Raw genomic sequence first — 23,625 nt, forward strand, 5'->3', positions numbered from 1 at the left:
TAAATTATCTAAAAATATATAAATATTTAGTATTAAGTTAGAGATAAATCAAGGAGAGAGGGATAGCTAGATTTAATTCAGTGTTTTAGTAAAGTGTGGGACTGTCTCTGAAGCTAAGTACATCGTGATTCAGTGAAATATGTTGTGGGCGTTCAGTGTTTCAGTCTTAGTTTATAAACTGACTGCAGTGTCCATCCATCCAGCACAACCAGTTTGCAGTTTAGCTGCTTCTGTGACTGTGGATTTCTCTCTCTACTTTTGTACTGGTTTATTACATTCCACAGTGTGATTCCAGTTCTCTGTGGGCTGATGATTTAAAAGCTGATTTATTGTTATTTCCCGTATTCCATGGATATCTTGGGGATGAAAAATAAAACAAAAATAAATCAAGCACACCATTTCTGAAACACAACTGCTTTTGGCTTTGCATTCGCACCACAAAAGGTAGAAGATAGGACGACAAAAAGGCAGATTTTTAACAAGAAGATAGCAGCCAGGCATAACATTAAATTGAGAAGGGACCATATGGCTGATAAACAGCTTCTTGTCTTTTACAACAGAACATCAGTGAATGGAAATAAATAACATATGCTGTTAGGAAACCAGGAAGGTCTACTAATGGCCATTATGCCCGGAAACAAATGTCCACTTCACTTCAAGCTCTTGGAATCCCACATGTAGATAAATTCGTCAGAAAATATCTAATATGACGTCCAATTAGAGGTCACCTGGGCTGATTCCATCTCTTTATGTTTGGGTACTACTAGTCACTGGAAGGCAATGAGAAGCCTGAGATCAGTGGATTGACGATACAGTTCCTAACCACTGGCACTGCAGTCATTCTGAGCAAAATGATTTCTTTGCATAAAAATGCATCAGCACAATATCCTTCCTTCAAATCTACAGTTGGCAGTTGTTAGTTTCCGTCACTTGCGCGTAAATGGGTAAATATGACATGACCAGAGTTGTGAAGGTCTTGCAGTGGTCGGATTTTTTTTTCTTTTTCCTATTTACATCTTATACATTAATACCATTAATACCTTGTTATGGTACACTATCATGGGTCGTAATAGTATGCCAATACAAAATCTGAGTCCGGTGTGCAGTGTTTTTCAGTCTTTTTGGTCAGTTTCTTTCACCAATAACATCAACAGTTGCTTGTTGATGTTACTGTGACCTCTAAAAAAAAAAAAAAAAGAGTACGAAACAGGTCGGGTTGTTAGTGGAGTCAGAGACGGTTAGGAAGACAGCACTGAGTGCTGCGATTTATTGCCACTAAGACGGACACTGACAGCATTTGACACTAAATCTAACACTACCTTCTCATGCTGAGCTTATATGGTATTGCAATTCTATGGTTATTATAACGTGTGTGGGCTGGATGGGCTTCACTACTGTTGGTACTTTAAGGCAATTTGAGGATGGATGCTGCCGCTGAGCCTACTATGAGGGAACCGCTCTGGATATGAAACTCTGTTGGTGTCAGTGGGGTTGGACTCGGTTCCGTCGACGGAGCGACTGCCTACAGGCCAGGCCTGTTGAAAACTGTTGGGAAGAGTTGTGCAGGGATGAGGAGGAGCAGGAGTGTTGTGGGGCTGGTTGCATTTCAGACAAAAAGGGAAGGGAGAGGGCTGCAACATTCAAGTTCAATTCTCAAGTCATTACTTTGCAAAGTGGGTACGTACCCCTACATTCAGTTTGGCTCTGTGGTTTGTGCCGGCAATCTATGTACAAGTAAACTTCTAATCCAACCAGAACTACTGAGTGTGTTGGTTATTAGAAAAATGTGTGCGCACAAGTTTGCTTACTTAAAATGCTCGCCGTTACTGAGGAAAGATAACAAAACGAGGGGTCAATTCTCACATTCAACCAGATAATTCATCAAAAATAACTTTGCTCAAAATACACTGTACATTATACCAAAAAATAAAAATATCGTTCCCTGGCTACAATAATAAATCCAGCTCAGCTTTGAAGACCATCAAATGAAGGAACTGTCCCTCACAGTTCGTAACAGTACAATAAAACTGCAAATTTGAAAGAAGAGATAAGTTAAATATATTATACGCACTTGCTGAATTGATGTCTGTCATACAGAAGCTGATACAGTCATTTTTATATTGGCAAGAAGGACCACCGGAAATCAATACAGCACTGAAAACAAAACAATCTCCCCCCTGGAAAAGTGTCTGCGTCCTGTGGGCTCATGTTTTCATGGTACAAAGCGGCACGACGATGACCAGGATCACAGTGCAGGTGGCAGCTGCGATCAGGGCTCCAATTTTACACAACTTGGCCCGCCGGAACTCTGCCTCTTTTCTTTTCAACAGTGAGTCATAGCCTGGTGTGTAAATGTCCTCCATCCAATACTCCAGGTTGTTGGGGTTGAGGGACTCCTGGGTCTGAGGAAACAAGAGCGAGAGAAATTATTTAGTCAGCAGTCTCGGGTCTCATCCCCACTCATGGACGCAATATTAAAAGCTATTTTAGGTAAGTGTTGTACTTTAGCCAAAGTATATCCACAGAACAATATGCTGATGTTGTTATGCATGGATACTGAATGCATTTTAAAGAGCAGGGACGTCTTTGTTCCCTTCAGTGGAGGTTCAAAGTTCAGTTTGCAAGGATTTCATACATTATATTGGTAGAAATGTGGAGAACGACTGAACTAAGAATGTAAATCACGCAATTTGGTAAATCAATAGGTAAAAGTAATTGTACAGATCCAAAGTCAGGTCAGTTGCAGAAAGGAGGTTTGCATCTGGAGGTTGCAGAGCAACTTTCAGCACTGAAATCCAGTCCGGGTCAACATGGCTTGGTCTAATTTTAATGCATCCGTGTTATTTAGCTAGCTTTGTATTTCTAACTGTTGCATCATATTTTAAAAATCTTTTTCTTTTTCCTAATTAACTGATAAGCAACACGATAAAGCAGTGTTTTTTACCTCAAAGATTGTTCCTGTTTGCACCTAATACTTGCATGTTTTTTCCATTTATTTTTAACTTTGGACATGGAGGTTTCAAGCGGGGAAGCCGTGGGTATCATTCTACCTGGTCGGGGATCGATCCCACAGTAATGTTGCAAAAGCAAAAAAAAAACAAAAAAAAAGCTTTATTTTCATATGCACACATGTCAGAAGCCAGGACTGACCCTCGTATTTGATTTTTGGAAGTCTCATAAACTACGAAATCTCTGACTTACTGGCTTCTGCTACTGGAGTTGTGTTTGCTTTCGTCGTTACTGCTCTAATTAGACAGCTATTTGTAAAGGGAACACTATGTGAAAGGCAATAAATGTGATTTGTCTCGTCGGTTAAGCTCTCGAACCTCTCCAAGTCAGTCTAAGTATCGTTTAATTCTTCTGTTTGGGAGCGTATAAAGATGCAGTTAAAGAAAAGGCAGCGTGACCTCGTGTCTCTGGCCACAGAAAAGCTGGTCTGGGACAGAGGCATTGATTTTCTTCTTCCAATCTGCTGTGTAATGGCTTCAGTGGATACAGTGTGGGGGGAATCATCCCTCTTTATACAAGCTACCAATTAACAGCATATTGATATTGTAACAACTTATGTGCATATATGCCTACTACAAAAGGTCACACTAGCTGCGTTTCCATTACAGTTTTTTTGCAAAATAAAAGCGATATTTCTAAAATTTCGACCAAGTACAATTACGATTTGCAGGTGTTTCCATTGAATGGTGTGAAGCGCAAAAGTCGCAATGTTAGCATTGGTTTGCTGACAAGAATGCTTGTTATATTTTTCTCTTTAATTACTGGTAAAAAAAAAATATCCCGTCTCCTCCACTTTTGCAATATACCTCTATATCGAAACGTCTGAAAAAACACCTCAAGAGAGTGTCAAAACTTTTCAGAGGATCTTCAAAGTTTTAGGTGTTTCCATGACCGGTTTTGTATTGCGATATTTAGGTTTTGCGTAATTCTAGGGGTAATGGAAACACAGCTACTGGTAGGCAAGCGGGACAACAACTGCTTTAACTTACTGCATTAATATATGTTTACATCAAACTGTTGAAGAAAACGTTTCCAGATGGACTGCGCCTGGAACACAAATGCCAAGGCTTCATTTGTGAAGTGTTTTGGAATGCGCGCCGCGAAAGAGAGGTGATGCATGTGGTGATTCATCGCAGGTGACAGAGTTAATGTCCTCTCAGGGACTCGTTTACGAGTGAGTGGTGAGCTGAAGCCTGACACAGACTGACGAATCAATGAAGTGTGTTGTGTCATGTGGGCATTTAAACCAGAGAGCTGCAGGATTCAGCAGCAGCAGCAAAATAGATGCTCATTGTATTATGCATCCATTCTTTCCTGCACGGTTTCGCAGTTATTTTCGGAGCTGCGGCGAGGAGCGGAGCACGATGCAGGTTGTGCACACGGCGTTGGAGTCTTTCAGCGGCGAGCAGCTTGCAGCTGGCATCGTGTTTCCTCACTCTTTTATCCATTCGTCACCACCCACTTGTTTGATGGGTGCAGGGTGCGTGAACTGCTCAGCGGGGGGATGGGACGGGGCTCAAGTACGACACATTTGTCACACAAAAAGATGCAAAAAAAATATATACTGAAACGTAAACTCCTGAGTGGGCTGCATTGGAGGGGGGGTCACAGGGGTGGTGGAGTTGTTGGAATAACCCTAAACCTAAGTCGTCATTTATGAAGTATAAATACACCACCAATAAACACATTTTTATGGATTTTGTCTTCTCAAAAAACATTTGCTTTGCATGCATCCATTCAGGAATGTAGATTAGAGCATCTGCTATACCCAGTAAGATCCCAGCTGTATGTCTATATTTATAACGTAACCCATAGAGGCAATTAAATCAAGTTGTCAGCCCAAAACATTATTTTCTGTCTGGCTCATTATAGCTTACACAGACCATAGAAACAAGGAGTCTCATATTTTTTCATTGCCGACCTACAATTACAACTCTTGTAAAAGTGATATAATCAATAAACAAACCCAGACTTGGTTATTTCCCTGCTGGTCGTGCACACAGTCTGGAATGTTCGCACTGCTGAGTCAGATCCCATTACACTGTGTTCCAGGGCTCGATTTTAATTGCACGCGCACAAAGGCCGGCACAAAATGGTGGATCTCCCTGCAAGTGCCTCCAAGGACACCTTGGTTTGACATATGGGATTTTCTCTCTGTCGTTATGGGGCTTTGCTGGATACAATCAAGTCCAAGCAATGAGCTGACCTGCTAGGAGAGGGCAGTGGTGAAATCCCTGCCGGTCACACTGTGTCGTGTGGACCCACTGGAGGTGATTTTTATGTCTTCCAGTTGCTTTTATCCATCATTTATTCACCTGACTCATAAATTCAGCCTAACAACTCAAACAAATCAGAGAATCAGAGGTGAGAGCGTCTCCGGGTCAGTGGTCAATGGAGAAGAAAAGGAAGGTGTAATACAATTTCAGTGAATGAGATGATTAATGGCCACAATCTCAGTCGTGATTACGGTTCTGAAATCCTCGTGGCTCAGTTGGGAACCGCGGCCACAATTAGTCTGGGTGGTGCAGAGCAGCAGCAGCAGCAGCAGCAGCAGCAGCAGCAGGCGCTAATGTGCAGCCAGAGGCAGATGGTGTGGGCTTTTAATAGTTAATTAGTACACTGATGGCTGCAGGGATTTAATGAACTAAATGAGAAGCTTTTTTTATGCTGCATTAAGCAGCTGTGGACAACAGACAGGATAAAAATACCTCATTTATTGACGAAAGCAAGTCGATTTCTGTTGCTCGACTCGTTTGAAGTGACGTGGCAGTCAACACCAGGAGGGAATCAACGCTGATGTGTTTGAGTTCCTGTTGCTGTTTGCTTTTCAAACTTTTTCTCCTTTTCTCGAAAATGAAGTGCAGGCAGACTGAGGCTCTTCGAGATGTGTACGACCAGTCAAAAGTTTGGACACACCTGTTTCTCCTTTATCTTTACTGCTTTCTATACTGTAGACACACACTGAAGACATCAAATGTATGGCCAAGATATGTGGATTAATGTGGCAAAAGAAAAAAAATGTTAAATACCTAAATATGTTATGTTGTATATACTTTATATGAAGGGTGGCTATTCTAGATCATCTAAAATATAAAACGAGTTGTTTAATACATATTTCATATGTGTTCATTCGTAGCTTTGATGCCTTGAGTGACAATCCACAATGTAAATAGTCATGAAAATGATAGAAAAAACGTTCAATTAGAAGTACGTGTCCAAACTTTTTACTGGTCGTGTATGTCCGAAAGAAGTCTCGGCAAATCACAATTTGTCACGTTCCTATCAAAGCTGAACTGCCTGATGGATTCCTTTCCTTCCTAAATTCTTTGGATTTGTGTCACGTATCACTCGCAGGCAGAGGCCACTGAATGTAAAAGGAAGGCAAAACTTCCCCAGTAACTGGAACATCGATCTAATCTTAGGGCAATGGGGGCAGGGCCAGGTCGAGTCTGCTTGTACTGCAAAAAACTGATCGCTGCAATGACATTTTCTTTGAAGAGAAGATACTTAAAGCAAAATAAAGGGGAAAGAAGTGGGCGTGAGACTTCATAAAATAACGTTCATCAAAGAAATACCATGTCAAAATCCAGAGAACCTTTTTCAAAGCGAGCACAATCACAGCTTTGCTACGTGTCGTCGCTGCCGCCCAGTACCTGCAGGTCCAGCGGCGTCAGCTGCTTTCCCTTCTCCCCTGAGTTGCGTTTGTACTCCTCGATGGTCCATGACGGCTGGCTGCGCTTTCCATCCGACACGCTGGTGAGTCTCAGGTCCGTGTACAGCGGGCTGCCTTTGACGTGGGCCTTGACGGAGGGGGTGTAGGGGTACGGCGAGAACACCTGCTCGATCAGGTAGGGTTCCTTTGGCGGTTTGGGGGGCCGATGCGCCTGAGGGAGCTCGTACTGTCGCTCTCGTTCAGCCTGCCGGTGGAGAGGGAACAGCAGAGAGGTCGTCAGGGACGTTCCCGCCGCCGCCTTGTGAGCCACTCTCTCATTCAAACAGACACTCTGGATGAGTTCAGCAGCGGCAGGCGGGGCCGTTGTCTCGGACGCCGCCTGCAGCGTCTATCGGGGGTTCGTCCGCAAGACTAAGAGCCAATTGCGTCTCACAAGGCGGACGGTTTGTTTTGAAAATGACGCTGACACCTTGGGAGAGCCGGCAGAGCGGAACTCTGCACATTTGCCAACAAAAAACAAAGGCCGAATGTTGTTGTAACGCTCTGTGATTTAATGATTTAACTGATGGATATCACATTACTGATAATATATTCATATATGTATGCGTGTGTGTGTGTGTGTGTGTGTGTGTGTGTGCCAAAAAATATGATAATATGAAACTTTTTAGCCTAATTATGACAAATAAGTCTCTCCATTTATTTACACACAAACCTGAGACTGTTTTATAAGCACACAAAGCTGATATCCAAGGAGGAAAATAAGCTCACGTTGCTTTTAAAGCACAGTCACTCCACAATGGAATGGAATGTTTGCGAAACCAATTAAGTGAAATTGGATGATTTTTCACGGCACACCTGACACTATCTCACGGTACGCTAGTGTGGCGCAGCACAGCGGTAGCACTGTATTAAGATACATGTAGTGAATACAGTATAACCTTTTACGTACCTACTCACTGATCTTATTCATGGATACAAGTTGTAATTAGTTTTTTTTCATGTACAAAACAATTATCAACACCTGTTTTCCCAAAATACTGATTTTAACATTTCAGTGTTAAAATCTAATTTTATTTAGTCATTTAAATGAGTTTGTATGCATGCGGCTTTCCGACTCACATTAAAATTGAGAAAGGAGCAATAAAACAGTACAAGCGCCGGATTCAATCGTAAGAATTGACTGCACTGGTTCTGAACCACTTACAAGCAGGTGCCATTAAGTGTGAAATCATCTCCCCCTGGGCTGTTTGCAGGTGTTAATAATGGGGTGTTTAACTGTGTTTAGAAGGATGTGGCCCTCAGGTAACAGCTTAAAACCTCCTGCTAATTGGATGGCTGTGCAGAGATGATTTCAGAGAAATGAGTTTGACGTGAATGATGTAGGGCTTCATATGTTTAAGTTTGTATGGCAAAAAAAAAAAAACAATTTGTGAGAAATTATGTAAAAGCCCCTATGCCAACACTAACCCTAATCCTTTATTTATAAACTAGGAATACATATTTGATAAACACACAATGCTTTCTCCAAGTGACGTAAACTGTAAAATTTAGTGTGATCCATCTTTTATTTGCAACCCGCATGTCAGTATCCTATATCTTTCAATAAATAGTTTGCATTTTTACATTTTAGGAGGTGTACAACGAAAGCACGATTCCAACACGAGTTCAATAGAATTGATTTACTGCAGCTATTTTTTTTTTTCTTTTTAACACCAACGCTCACACACACCGATAAGGAGTAAAGCCTCTGATTCTAGTCCTGGAGCAAATAGCAAACTGGGGTTTATAAAATCCTCTAAATAGCAGGCTCATCTTGGCGCTGCAGCTGGTAAACATGCCGAGGCTACACTGTGCAGTCAGACGAGCAGACATTGTCTGTTGAGTCACGAGCATTATATTTAAACCCCTGGCCCCCACACTGATTTTCATTTCCCCCGTCTCCAAAAAACAGAGTCGAGAGCTCAAACTGAAAGAAACCAAAAAACAGGTATTGATTGATTGATTGATTGATTGATTGATTGATTGATTGATTGACTTTTTTCACCATCAGAGAGCGCATGTTCTATCCTTCCTTGGTGGGAGCTGGGAGCTACCACATAGGAAAAAAAATGAATAAATATAATGTATCATACAGTGTAATGTAATACTATGCATAGCATATCAATGAATCAATCAATCAAATTGCATTTGTACAGCCCAAGTGTGCAGTGACAATTTGCCTTGAAGGGTTTTACATTTTGCAAATGATATTGGATAAAAAAAAAAAAAAAACTCAAAGTGAACCACAGAAGAGGGATCCTTCTCACTCGGACAAGAAAACATTCATAGGTTTCACATAATGCTTTCCATTTGAAGGGTCCAATTAAAAATAATGAGCTGCGTTGGCTATTCCTTCATAAGCCACCGCAGCCTCTCACTCCGGGGCCCTCATCAGTATTATCTGTAAAAAAATCAAATGGCATTCATCAACCTCAGCACAAACAGTTGACCTTCAGCACCAAACATTAACTGAAATCCATCAGCAGTGCAAAGAGGACACAGTCCCAAAAGCCTGAAAGCTACTTCCTGCAAAATAACACACACTGTATGCGGCAGGGTATCCCGTCAGCCACAAGAAGCAGCCAGACCCTCCCAAAACCTTCCTGTGACCTCAAGGACTCGGCTCTACTGGTTCTTTCTTATTGTACCAGTTCCCCAAAATCCAATACATCCACCCTGAATGACTACAGAGAGGAAGCGCTGATACCAAGAAGAGCCAAGGAAGGTTACTATGCACTCAAATTAATTCTCTGGCTCCTGTCATAAAATGCCACAATGTGTTTATTGGCAAGTTTTACAACACCTCTTTGTTTTACTGCTTACACTTTGGTGAAGTGTACCACAAATAAATAAGTTGTTTGTAGTCTTGCAAATCACTGTACTTCACTGTGCTGTAACAGCAGCCATCTGTGTGCAACACAGTTTAATTAGCACTGTTGTTTCAGACCTACTGAATCGAGATGCACTCCATTTCTCAGTATGGCATGTTGAATTATTGTACTTAAGCCTTCTGCATGTACTCCCTCCTTGGTTTTTTTTCATACATCTGCAATTGCTTCTACAAAATTAGGGTTAGGGAAAAGGCCAGTGGTGAAAACCACATCAGTGTTTACTTGCATCTAATCTGAAGCTGAACTTTCAGTAATAGGGTTACTTATTCATTAAAATGTTACTATTCATTGATTAATTCATTAAAATGAAGAGGTAACATTTCATAACATCACATTTTTTTCAAGTAAGTTATTTGATCATGGCTTGAAGCGCATGGAAATGAAAACTTCATTGTCTTAAATTATTACAATATCACAGCACCAATTAAAGAAGGAATTGGTTATCCAGAAAGGTCAAAAATAGTTTGGAAGACAACAGCGTGCTAACTACAAAAGTGACAAATGTCATTATTTTCTGTTTATGTTATAAGGTTCTACTTCTTCTTCTCAATACAATTATGACTATTAGTATTAGTATTATCATGATTATTATGATTATTATTATTATTAGTAGTAGTAGTAGGAGGAGGAGGAGGATGAGGAGGAGGAGGAGGAGTATTTAAGAATATCTGATTGATATACCTATTAATAGGTAAATCAATTGGGACCGTGCCAACACACACACAGGATATTAAATACATATACATAATGGATATTTTTATAATTCATACATTCAGTGTCATAAATCAGGTGCACTGCACTGGACACAGCCCTTTAAGGTCTGATTTTAATAACCAGCGCGCTGGTTCCGTGGTCCACGGCTCTGAAGATGTGCTGAGGCAGGAGATAGTAGCTGGTCAAAGGCAGCTCAGGGTCAGGAGACATTACAGCAAAGCATTTAGCTTCCTGTCGAGAGCTCACACAGAATGACTGGTGTGTTTAGCACCTGCTGACACTCCGTGACATCTCAGTGTGGTTAGTTACAAGCCGGGCAGCAGTCGGCAGGCAGGGCTGAGTGAAGCTCAGCAAGAGGAAACGCACAGAAATATGTGCACCCTCTGTCAGTCACATCACAGAATATAAAGAGCAAACTTTAGGGAAGCATGCATTAATGTGCCATAAATGTAGTGTTGAAGTCAAGACCGCACCAACTGAGACCAAAGCATTATCAAGACGAGAGTATTGAGATCGAGACAAGACCAAGACTTTGCCAACTATTTTGAACTATTTTCAAAACCAACTTTGCTTCATAAAATCAAAAAAAATAAATCAACTAGGACTAAGGGGCTGTGTCACTCTGGCTTTGAGTTTCTCCCCACCACCTCTACATACTGAGACTCTGAGGAGACTTGCCCACTGCCTAATGCCTCTTGTCTCTCCTCGATTAACTTTTGGCTTTATTCCATGTTAATGTTTCTCCCTGCCCTCATTACAAGCCACATCCATCAGCAGCATCAGGACAAAGACTTGGCCTGCATAAACACTGAACAATGTCTTCTGAGCTGCGTGTGAGCACCCTGACGGACTGCCAAAACGGCGATGCCTTATGGTGACCTGTTGATGGACCTGCCTTAATTAGCTGCTGCAGCCAGAAATCCTATAGACTGCAAGGTCGTCCTTGTGTAGTCACATGCTACCACACTGCTCATCGATCACAATGTGTTGTCGGGACGTCCCATACATTTAGGGAATAGCCAAAGTGATCAATATAACTAAAAACTATAAGAACAAAAACCAGGAGCAGTTTGAACTTTATAGGTAACTGCATGGCTTTGCAGCCACATGAATGCATTTCCATTAAAGTTTTTCGTAAAATAAAAGCGATATTTCTAAAATTTCGACAAAGTACAATTGCAATTTGCAGGTGTTTTCATTGAATAGTGTGAAGCGCATAAGCTATAATTCTCGTAAAATCTCGTCCTGCGAGACCATTGTCAGGAGGATGAGGAGGCTGGAGGTACAAAACATTTTGCGATAAATACAGGATGTACAAGATGATGAAATGACGCATGTGGCATAATTTAGCACTAAAATGTTCAACGTCAAGGTAATGAGTGCTGGTCTCAACATTAGACAAATTAATTTGAATTGCAGCAGACATAATGACTAAGCGGCCACTGTTATGGAAATGCCCTCACAATTTCAACACTAAATGAACTATTGTTGGAGCCACTTGAAACAGACTGCAGTCCCCCTGCTGAATGTTGTAATGAGAAAAGAAAAGGTCAACTTCCTGAATGTGAAAGACTTCTTTTCAGAATTACATGTCAAATGCTCTGTGGCTAAATATGTTTGGCACGTCCATTGAAGAAGAAGAAGAAGAAGAAGAAGAAGAAGAAGAAGAAGAAGGTGCACATGTTATCCAGGTTTGGGTATGCAGGCCACTGAAGTTCACTGGCAGGCTCAGGAGGGGGAGGGAGAGTAAGAGACGTTGCTATCTAAAATGTAACCACTTGATGTCGCTGTTTCTTCTTCAAAAACTCCAAATATTATTATACTATTATAATTACGCACTTAACGTCTGAAAAACCACCTTATGACAGCGTAATAACCTTTCAGTGATATTTGAGAGGTTTTTCGAAGTTTGGATGTTTCCACAACCAGTTTTTTCTTGCAATATTTAGGTTTTGCGCAATTCTAGGGCTAATGGTAGCGCAGCTAGTGTCTTGGTGGCGAGTGACGATGGAGACTGCATCCGTACCTCTTTGGCCTTGCGGTGCCGCTCCTTGGATTCTCTCTCCCTGTCTTTGTCCTTGCCGTCATCGGCGGCCGGGTGGCACGAGTAAGACACCGTCCTCCAATCCCGCGGGGAGTCGGCGACGCTGGAGACCTTGGACTCGGTGGCGCTGTTCTCCTCGTTGAGCGAACGCGACGACCTCCTGGCGAACACGCTCCTCTTGAGAGCTTGGACCCTGAGGCTGTCGCCGTCAGCCCCGTCCGGACAGCACCACTCCCCCGAGGAGCCGTTGTAGATCTTGACGTTGTGTCCAGTTGTGTGGCACTGGAAAACACGAGGCGAAAGCGGACTGCTGTCGGGATGAGGGTGAGGATGAGGATGAGGGAGAGGCTGCGCCTTCTCGGGGTCGGCATCCCCGTCCGTCCCGTCAATGTGTCTGCTACCGTTGGCCTCCGTTGGCTCCTGAATTTTCTCGTCCAGCTTGTTGAGTTTGGACAGCACCTGAGAGATCTCGCTGCGAACACCCGACAGAGACTCCAGCTTCTTCTCGATTTCCCCAATCCTCATGACCAGCTTGCACACGCTGGACTTGAGCTCGTCGTCTGTGTTCTCCAGCGAGTTGAAGAGACGGTCCAACTTGGACTTGGCCAGCTTGATGGTGTTGTGTTCAGGGGAGCTGTCGCCCTCGGACTTCAGAGTCACCTGAGAGAGGGAGCCGTTGCTGGTGTAGCACGACGGTTGGATGACCCCCAGGGAGTCGCAGACGCTCATTTCGTCCAGAAAGCGGAAAATGTCGCTGATGTCATCGCTGATGATCTCTGAGTCCTCGTCCGAGTGTTTGAAGGCGAGTCTTTCCCGCTCGCTGAACTTGGCTTGAAGCTCCTTCAGCTTCTTCTGCTCCGCCTGCTCCGTCTGGGTCCCAACGCTCGAGGAGTTCTCTACGCTGTGAAAGGAGGCGCCGCTCACGTTTTTGTCGCGAAACCTCTTGGCTATTTCCCTTTTGTCCAAACCGGCGGGGACGCCGGCCAAGTGTGTGACCTCCTTCGTCTTGATCAAGTTGGTTTTCTTTGCGAAGCCAGACGGTGACGCTACCACCTTCTCCTTGGGGGTCTCGAAGTGGTCCTCGTTGTCGGACCTGACAATGTTCACGTTGCGATGGTGGTTGTCTTTGGGCGGTTTGCCACTCAGGAAGGACCTTTCAAAGTCGGGGGGGCCCTCTTCTGTGTTGAGACTGAGACTTTTCACCGGCCACGACGGCTGTTTCCCTGTCCTGCTGCTTTGCTTCATATTGCTGCTGAGAGATTCGGAAACTGTGGTTGGGCCAAAATAGGTGGACGCCTGCAAATCGTCCAGGCTCTCATGCTTCACTCTCCTTCTGTCCTGAAGAGGGGAGTTTAGTGGGGGCTCGAAGTAGGGGTTACTGTAGGGCAGTTCAAAGCTATGGTTGAAGAAGGTGACAGGCTTCTGGAGCTCCCTCCTGTGGTAGGCATCGGCAGCCTTCCCGCATTTTTTGCGATCACTGGTGACGCCCTGCATTTAAAAAAAGAATAACATTAAATAATAATAAATTAATAATTTGAATCACCTCAACAAACATAGGCAAGATGGGTAACTCCAAACAAAAAACAAAATAACCAACAAACGAATGAATTAATAATGATAGGAATAGAATGCATGTCCCACCTATCTGATGCACCTCAAAGCCAAAAAAAAAGGCAACAAAGACAAATTTTCCAAGTAACTCACAATAGATATAGTTATATTGCATGTATATAATACATTATATGTTGTATAGTTGATATCACTTCACACTAGCTAGATTACTAAATACATTAACAAAGACTGACTATTTTAAGAGTAAATCGACATTTGTCTGATTTTTTACATTGCGTGTTCAATTAAATATCAACAATAGCCATATTAATTATTAATCAATTTCAGACAGACAATATGGTCATATCAAAACAACAACAGAGGTGTACTTATGCTAAAATAATAATAATAATAATAATAATAATAATGTAATAATAATAACAATAATAATAATAATAATAATAATAATAATAATAATAATAATAATAAACAGACCTGTGGTGAGAAGGCCACGAAATTGTGGAAGTCATCCTTGAAGATGTTCCTCTTTTGGACGCAGGAGTGAACAGAGAAAGGCTCTGGGTGAGCGACGTGCCTCAGGGACTCATGATCAGTGGTGGACTCGCTCTCAATGTCCATGGGAAAGTAGGTGCTCTGCATTTCACAGGGTGGAGTCGGGGGGCCGCTGTTCGGGTACTGGGGCAGATGGTGAAGTTTGTCCAGAGATGCTGCTCTACATTTCAGGTCCTTGCTGACACCCAGGAGGAAGTTGGAATTGGAGGAAGATGGGGACGCAAACTGCTGACAGTTGTTGCGGCTGGATGATTTGGGACAAGGTGAAGAGCTCTGAGCGGCAGGGAGCTGCTGGGGGTGCTGTTGGTGTTGATGGTGTTGGTGGTGTTGGTGTTGGTGGTGGTGGTGGAGGTTGTGGTGGTGATGGTGGTGGTGGTGTCCGTCCCTCTTGTGATCCATGTGCTCGTAACCAACTCCCACGTCACGCTCGGGAAACTTGTAGGCCTCGGAGTCAGACATGCACAGCTCCACCGAGTGGTTCTTGCGGAACTTGGCGCCACGCGTGGCTATGGGCAGCTTGTCCTTGGCAAGGCCTCCGTTCATCTGGATCAGGTTGAACATGGTCACGATGTCCGCCGCCGCCATCAGTTTCTTGGACTGCGGGTCCTCGGCCGAGCAGCGCATCTTGTCCTTGAAGAGGGTGGCGGGGAAGGCCGGGTCCAGGCAGGCGGTGTAAAAGAGCAGGCTGCGGAGCTTGGCCAGGTGCACCAGGTCGAAGCGGGCACACAGGGACTTGCACAGGTCCTGGTAGGACACGGTGTCGTGCTTTGTGTCCAGCTCCTCCAAGATCCTGGCGAGGAACGCGGAATATTCAGGGAGGGGATCCATGGTTCCCTGCAGGCTGCTGGCCTGAAGAAGCCCGAATAATCCTGTTCTCAGAGTGGGCTTGGAACCTGGACCCAATCAGCACAAAATTCAGAAGATTTTTTTTTAATGCAAATCAAAGACAACAATTTCAATTGATTGCAGCACTTCACTTGAATGTTGTTGGGTTTTTTTGTTTGTTTTTTTATCTTTCTTTCTTCTTTTTTTTTTTTACTTTTAATTGTTGTCAAGCACATTGGGTTGCATTTTATGTATGAAAGGTGCAATATAAATAAACTGATTGATTGACTGAATGATTGACCGACAACAAAATACCTTGTCAAGTGTGCTGAGAAGTGTCTCAATAAAAAGTGATGTTGAAATCAGTTTTTTAAGGACTCTAAACAGATCAAGGTCCTGTTATAAGACCATGTAAAAAGTGTTCAACTATACTAACAAAAGGATTTAAGGCAACATAGGCACAGAAATGAATAATAATAATGATTTCATCATGATTAAGACACTGATAAGTATTTAATCATGACAAAGAAATGAATAATTATTTCATCACGATGAAGAAATGTTTTGTATAAACGTGTGAAAGATGGATGTCTAAACTGGTATAATGGAAACTAAGAGAATCGTTGAATCAAGAGAGGAATTGAGATCAAGCCTCCTCACAATTACTAAGAAGCCTGGGACCAAGTCCCACCGATGCTGACTGATCCAGCCGGACCTCGGCCGAGCTGAGCAGTTGATAGGTTGAGCCCACCTAACTACCTTCACAGCTGCTGTACATACACACCTTCTTACACGCCTACATTCCGACAGCAACGGCAGCTGCGGGGGGTCTCGACGTCCACACAACGTCCTATTTCTCGTGCGTTCCCGGCCCGAGTTGTTTGGGAAGGAAGCGAGAAATCATCCGATCAGCTCGGTGCGGCACGGCACTGCACAGCACGGTGCATCATCATCATCATCATCATCATCATCATCCTCATCCTCAGGGTGTAAGAGGCGCCATCAGGCACCGCATCTGCGACGACAAAGCAGGTTTGAACGAAGCCTTACCCTTTCACAAATAAACTGAATTTAAAATTATAGTCATAATAAAAAAAAAAAAATACAAACACACACAGGGAATTCGTACCTGCAGGAGCACAGGTGAATGCTGATAAAAATGACGTCTGTCGTCATTTTGTCTGCTGTGAATTGTAAAAGGTGTTCTCGGTGGCTCCCGGTGAGTGCAATGATCCTCATTTGTCCGCCTGTCGCTCCGTCACCTCTCACAGCTGGGCTGCTGCTGCTGCTGCTGCTGCTGCTGCTGCTGCTGCTGCTGCGGTGCTCCTTCAGCCGTCCGCGGTTGGAAATACATGCTGGACCGAGAGGCAGCAGGGCGTCAAGCTGTGCAAAGTGTGCAAGTGACAACACCGGAAGTCACTTTCAGAATAGAAGCATCACACACAGAGAGCGATTGATATCTAATCCGTTCATGTAAGGAAACCGATTCAAGTTGAGGTTATACGAAACGATTTCACGTTCTGTTGATGAGCATCGGATGGATTATTTCCCGCTCTCTGGCGTTCAACTGCACGTTATTGACGCAAACACTTTTATTGTGAAACACTGAGGGACTTTTCCGGTTTGAACCGGCCAGACTAAATGTGGTCGATGCAGCTCTTTGTTCCCACTTGGAATGACGTAACTTTACCTGGACTGGACAATGGAGAGAAAATCACTGACTTGTGTCTCCAGGGTCTATCATCATGATGGTGCCATTCTATCGTGTGAGTTCCTGTGTTGACAGCGAATCCGAGCGGCTGGTGCAGTTTCTGGATGGTGGGATTCACATTTAAGGGTATAAAAAAGTGCAGCAGCATTATTTAGATGGCCTTTTGTTTCTTTATGTTACCCTGCTGCAGGGATTGTGAGTGTGAACGTGCGTATTTGAACGCTGGTTTCACCATGTATTTAGTGTAGAAAACTAAGTCATGTCAACACTATGTAGCTTCCTCAAACATATGTCATATCATCGACAACCGAATTGACTGCTAAAGTTAACATACTTAATTAGAGTAGAAAAGGTACTTTAAATTCTCAGATTTTCAGAGGCTTCCTTTGATACTCAGACAAAAACAGTACATAAATTAACAGCCTCTGTCTGCTTCCGCTGCTCACTAATTTTACAGGTTCATTGCAAGCCACACCGAGCAATTACAATCCAATTTACACGGGGTTGGTGTGAAGTTTGCGGCACAATGAAGAATCACAGCGGCTGTTGCCGACTGACCGCAGGAAGCTGGAGGACGAAGGTAAAGTAGGTGGCGAGGAAGTAAACAGCAAGACTGGGTAGATGCAGGGGAACAAGAAGGTCAGATGGCAAGTTGAGGAGGAGCATGGTGGTCGGGGCACTGCGGGCTGGTGAGACTTGCAAGCTGATCACTGGAGGCAGGTGGCTGCTCGAAGGGTGATAGTTGAAGGCAGGTGGAGGCTTAAAGGTGTGCACTGAGGTGATAAACACACTGAACCAGAGGGGCAGTGAACACCTGGAGTGCATGGGGGGGGGGGGCAGATGGTGAGTCGCAATGGAAAATAAATGAAGAAAACAGCGACAAGGTTTTGATCTCAGGAGGAAACTTCCGACCACTGAATAGCGGAGACAATCGGAAGCTCTGAAGAAAGTCACTACCTTTTAAGCTGTCCTGAGCTCTATCTGAACTCCATCTGTGCGGCGAGCAGCTCACCCATGGCTGAATATCCGAGGACAGCCTCTGCCAGAAAGGAAATGAAAACACAACCACCCATCACGCTAATGATTGCATGAACGTGTAAACACATAGTTCTGGTCCCTTTCTGTTATTTGTGATTAACTCACATTCTTAAAAAAAAAAAAAAAAAAAACATGTGGAATTCAACACATTCAAATACTGACTTTCCAGATCCAATTTTCAAAGACAGACATTTTAACACATAAGAAAGTAGAACTGATCTTTATTTATAGTAAGAAACGTGTGAACCTAACTCACCGTGACTGAGGAAAACTGAAAAATCTAATTGGTGAAGCATAATCTAGGACAAATTTGTTAATTTCCAGGCTGGCTAGACGTCCTTTAATTGGACTAAATGGGGAGGAGGGCGAAGAAAGGGAGGTGGAGATCTGACTTCACAGAGAGAAGAAAAATTGCTTCCCTCGTACACAAGCAGATAGTGGAGTTTGAGAATACATCAGGGTGAAGTATAATAATCCCAATACGTGTTGTCCAGTTTTTATTGTTTTGGCACCATTTTCAAGTTATTCCCAACATTCTCTGAACAATTCAATGCATTTTGCACATTACTAGTTAAGCTGTATTCTCCGCTATTGCTTGTTAACACACTTATGCTTACATTCATTTATAAGGTAGTGGCAGGAAATCAAGACTGCATGCTCATCAACAGAATACACACCAATCACCCACAATATACATTGATAATGTATATTCAATGTATTGGATTGAAAAAAAAAAAAAGTCTTTCAATGCTTTCCAGAGGAGACTATCTAGTATGTGGTCCAGTCCATGGTAACTTTGTGGTTTCCTTTTTACTACTAAAAATTTTCATAGCAGCAGTGAAGGTGGAGCCAAATTCCTCATTCGGACTGACATTCAGCAAAATAACCTGCCGTTAGAATTTTAAACAAGAAAACAGCTGTTCTCCAGGGCATTCCCAAAACATATGTGCAAAGGGGCCAAAATAGCACTCCACACATAGTTCGCACGGAGGAGATATTTGCAGCTTCATTGAATTTCTAAGTAAGCTAGTAAGATGACCTCTGTGAACAATTTCTCACATAGACATTCAGATTTTTTTGAGCTCGATTGATGTCTGCTTGGGTTCTCTCTCTGTCCAAGAACAGGCAATGTGAGGAGAACTAAAAATTGTCCGTCGGTCTGGGAGTTTGCAAATAGTTGTTTTTTTTTTTGTCTTTCTGTGTCCCTGTGATGAACTCACAACTTGGGCAGGGTGTACACCGCCTTCCCCAATGACAGCTGAGATGTGCTCTAGTAGAACTCTGCGACCCTGTGACCCGAGGAGTTCAGGAGAAAGCGGCGGCAGAAAATGAATGAATGAATGTCTGGGTGGTTATTATGTTGCACTGATTAAAGTTATTTTCAAAAAAAAAAAAAAAACTGTCCTCATATGATTTGACCAAAAGAACCAATTTAGTCATCTCTGTCTGCCTTTTTGCCCAAGGAAAAAAGACGTTGGGTCATTTCCATTGATCAAAACTTTAGCAGTACAAAGTAAAGGACACTCAATGTAATGGAATCTTTGCTGACCTACTTTTCCCTTGGAGTGTGTCTCGGTCCGCAAGCACAAAGCTGTTAAGGTTTTGAATCCCTCTCTTCTTCTCTTTATCCTTTCCTCTTCTCTCAGCACTGCAGAGATCACACGGTCAATTTTTGACAGAAGCTCTATAAAGCAGCACATTGAGGGAGGCTGAAGGTCAAGCAGGAGAATAACGTACAATGCAGTCAAAGTGAAACAACTTGGAAAGTCTGAAGAGCTTCAGCATGAACACGTACCCTTGCAAAGCATGCTCTCTTACTTTCCAAGCTCTTAGTGCTAGGTAATTAATAATGCATCTCAATGTACTGTATTTACAGTAACATCCATGTACTTTATTTTCAATGATTCAATAATTTTAACTATGAAATCAGTCCCCGAGCAGACCGTGGCCAGGTTTCCAGATAAGTTAAGAAGCTCTAAGTGCAGACCTTCTTAAGAAGCCTGAAGGAGCTGCCGTGGCTGGACCTGTGAGTGTTTGCTCACTAAGAAGGCTCTAAAGAGTGGGTCGGCTCAATCTTACAGCAGTTAAAGCTTCTTGAGCGAAGAGCGAATCTGGGAAACACTTTTTTCTTTTGCAGGCTTCTTAAGGAACTCTGAAAGAAGCTCTCAGCAATTAAGAGTTACTTAACTAATATCTGGTAAACGTGGCACTTGCCCCCCCCAAGTCCCAAACATAAATCAGTTATTTTACTCAAGGTCACACATTTCTTATGAATCCATGCATGTTCACTTTCCTCTGCAGACTTCTGGGCTGTCAGGATGTCCCCTCTGCATTCACACAGTGATTTCCTGAATGATGATATCTGTAACGGCTCTTTGCATACTACAGTACAGTTTCCCAGTATGTTTAAACAGAAGTAATAACACTCTGAGGTGATAGATCTCCAGGCAGTCATGACAGCATCAATAATTCACACAACTCTTCAAAAGTGTTTCCATCCTATGACACCTTTGGCTTTTAGAAATGTCAGTGACCACTCCATCAGTCTCACTGCCTTTCATGTGTGCAGACACACACACACACACACACACACACACACACACACACACACACACACACACAAACACATCAATATAGGTCTTGTGGAAGGAAGGTGGTGTGAAGTATTGATGCATTACAAGATAATGGTAACACATATGTATAGTTGACCTATACCTAACATGCCCATACATCATGGGATCCTGCCAACATCAAACACAAATGTTTTACAGACAGTAAATGCTTTCCTAAGGATAAATAGAAGACATGCTACTGTTTTGCCTGTACTGCTCATGTCCATGAGAGGAGATTCACAGCAATACATTTTCCTTAAAAGAAAATTCCCAAATGTACTTTTGCATTGGGGTAAACACACCTTCTGTAACAGCATCAGTAAGCAAAACTTGCTTCCAGTCTCCAATGGTGTATGGATCTGATGTATATGTGCATTTCTAGTCGAAATCTGTCTTTTAAAATAGTAATAACAGACAAAAATATCATTCTCCACTTGGATATTAAGTTTCTTGCTGATTTGAAACAAATAATCAATCAAATAAGTCAATTTCTCCACAGAACTGAATATCTAAACCCTCCAGTTCTTCAGGCTCGACTCCAGGTAACAAGGGCCTTTATGCACACACAGGCACAGCAGGAGCACAGTGCTATTTACCATCAGTGGCCATGAGTAAGGACACCGCCAGGCTCAGTTAGTGTCACTCTGCCACAAGTCAATTAGGGAGACTGACAGCTTTCCTCCTCTCCTCTGTTCTCTGTGCACCAGAGCTGTGACACCAGTTATTTTGCTTCGTGTGCTGTGGTGTATTTGACATGCAGAGAAAAGGTGTGATGTCTACTGTTACTCACAGTGAAAATCGACTGCGATGCGTGACAACTACGAGACGAATCACGCCGGAATTACCCCTTATAATTATACATTATATTTACCTGCCAGCATCTTTTGATGAAAGGAAAAAATATATTAATGTCCACAGTGAAGATTTTACTTCCTATTTACTCCGAATCTCACCTGTTTGACATAAAATGTGAATTGTGATAGAGGGTTTGTTGAGTTTGTGAGTGAGGTGACCAACACCAGTGGTTGAAGCCCCAAGTAAAGCAGTGTATTCATCTGTTGGTACTGAATCTATTGTCTTGTGTAGTTTAGGGATTGACCTCTCTGCAAATGACTTCTCTACTGCACGGCACCTTGGGGAGACTGTAGCTGTGCAGTGCTGTAACTGGATCTGCTGTATAGTTTGCCTTCCTATTAGGACTGATTGATGCTCCTGTCCACATGGTGCTCATTTGGGGCCTGCTTTTTACGAACAGTTTGCGCAAGAAAAAAACATACACAAACGTCATTGCACACACTGCTGAGCGGGGCCAGAGTCCATTTAGGGTGTTTGGCCTCATGAAGGGCGTTTCGGGCAAGAACCCGCAAAATATTGGGTGTTGAAGATGCAAATAGGTTATTTAGTGTGCGCAATGTTATTCACCAAAGCAGAACCTGATTACTCTTTTTTTTTTTTTTTTAACTGTTATTTAGCCTCTTGGAAAGGCAGGTATCAACTTTGCAACTTTGCACAAAACACGAGCAAGTGCCATTATTCTAACCATTCTCTGTTGTCCTTGGGTTCTGTGGCTGACGACGTGCAGCTGTACCTGGCAATGTTTCTAGTTTCCTTAGCATATCTTCTTACATTATCTTTCAAAGCACTCTTGGTATTGTCAGGTACTTCAGAAATAAATTAATTATACGGTGCATTATTTGAAATGGCCACTAGATGGCAAAGCATTTAGCTGCAATCCCGACATTCATGCCAGAGATTCGTGTGTGTGTGTGTGTGTGTGTGTGTGTGTATGTGAGACACAGTTTTGTAACATCAGAGAGGTGGAGATACAGCTGACCATGACAGAACAAAGATCTCTGGCACTCATTCGAGGCATTAAAACTCGGGGCGTTCAGTTTCCTTTGTTGCGTGCGCCACGTGCACAAAGACACGCGGACACAAACGGGTGGCGCGCAACCAAAAGTGCACATTTGTGGGACACCATCTGGGGCCTGAGCTCAGCTCGACACGGTGCTGAGTGACTCCTTCCTGCAGCATTTGGGTGAAATAAATAATAATGTCCCTCCTCAGCTGTTGAGGAGAACGTAGCGGAACATTTCTCTGTGCACAGGCAAACAAACGAGGATGAACAAAAAAAGGTATTATTTGATCAAGCTCAACACAACTGTGGCTTTCACACACACTTGTCTGCCACTGGGGTCTTTGCCAGTTGTGTTTATCTCTTGCACTGAAAAACAGTTACAAGTCCGGTGTTGTCCTCCAGGTTACCTCAGCAGCTGCTTCAACTCAAGATGAGCGATGGTCGATACATGTCATCATTTCGTTGTAGCTACCAGTTTTAACAACGTCTTTCAGTGCTCAAAAAGTAAACAACCAGCAGGACTACTAGAAAAAAAAAAAAAAAACTCCTTCATCTATCTTGCACCACCAGATTTAGTTGGAAGCCGGTGTGGATAATCAAGCCCACCTGACAGCCCATTTTTGTCCTCAAATAAACCAACAAAGAAGAAAGTGGATGAGGTATCCAGGTTTGTGTGCAAAGCCACTGTAGTTCACTGGCGAACTTGGGAGAGGGAGGGTGAGGGAAAGAATTCTAAAACGTTACCGCTTGATGTCGCTGTTTCTTCTCAAAATTTCCAAATATTACACACTTAAATTTAAATAGAATTCACACACCGTCTGAAGCTTCAAAGGTGTAGTTCAACATTTTGGCTAATTCACCTTTTGTCACGTCGTCCACTACAAAATCAGCTACAATCCGATGTCAGACAAACAATCACACAAAGAAAACATAATGTGATCATTTTTTTTTCCTTTGTGTTCTCACTTTAGAGTATGTTTTTCTCAATATTTTCCTTGACCGATGTGCTTGTTTTTAATAATGAAAAATAAGAAAATGTCACCTGTTTATGGTAATGCTGACATGCTGCTCTGCAGTCAAAGCCACA

At 42.9% G+C, this 23,625-nt stretch overlaps 1 protein-coding gene across 2 annotated transcripts; it reads right to left on the bottom strand.

Annotated features, from left to right (window-relative positions):
- Positions 1-1,203: 1,203 nt before the first annotated feature.
- minar1 (membrane integral NOTCH2 associated receptor 1) lies at positions 1,204-16,599 on the bottom strand. 2 transcript variants are annotated; one of them, XM_076011509.1, is made up of 6 exons: positions 16,449-16,599; positions 16,104-16,334; positions 14,417-15,387; positions 12,353-13,858; positions 6,663-6,926; positions 1,204-2,402 (listed from the first exon to the last, which is right to left on the bottom strand). In XM_076011509.1, exons 3-6 carry the CDS (start codon positions 15,320-15,322, stop codon positions 2,205-2,207), a joined length of 2,874 nt encoding a protein of 957 aa, XP_075867624.1. In that variant the 5' UTR covers positions 15,323-15,387; positions 16,104-16,334; positions 16,449-16,599; the 3' UTR covers positions 1,204-2,204. The 2 variants fall into 2 exon arrangements, with proteins under 2 accessions (XP_075867624.1, XP_075867630.1); XM_076011515.1 differs by lacking the exons at positions 16,104-16,334; positions 16,449-16,599 and having other exon boundaries at positions 14,417-15,473.
- Positions 16,600-23,625: the final 7,026 nt, after the last annotated feature.

Source organism: Nelusetta ayraudi, unplaced genomic scaffold (assembly GCF_046127955.1).
Source record: "Nelusetta ayraudi isolate G7.1 ecotype Tasmania unplaced genomic scaffold, CSIRO-AGI_Nayr_v1 ptg000005l, whole genome shotgun sequence".
NCBI classification, from domain to species: domain Eukaryota; kingdom Metazoa; phylum Chordata; class Actinopteri; order Tetraodontiformes; family Monacanthidae; genus Nelusetta; species Nelusetta ayraudi.

Coding starts and splice junctions, on each gene's coding strand:
- minar1 (XM_076011509.1), bottom strand. CDS start 15,322: ATGGATCCCCTCCCTGAATATTCCGCGTTCCTCGCCAGGATCTTGGAG. Junction 6,927..12,352: donor GGCACCGCAAGGCCAAAGAG/GTACGGATGCAG, acceptor CTCCACCGGCAG/GCTGAACGAGAGCGACAGTA. Junction 2,403..6,662: donor TGACGCCGCTGGACCTGCAG/GTACTGGGCGGC, acceptor TTGTTTCCTCAG/ACCCAGGAGTCCCTCAACCC.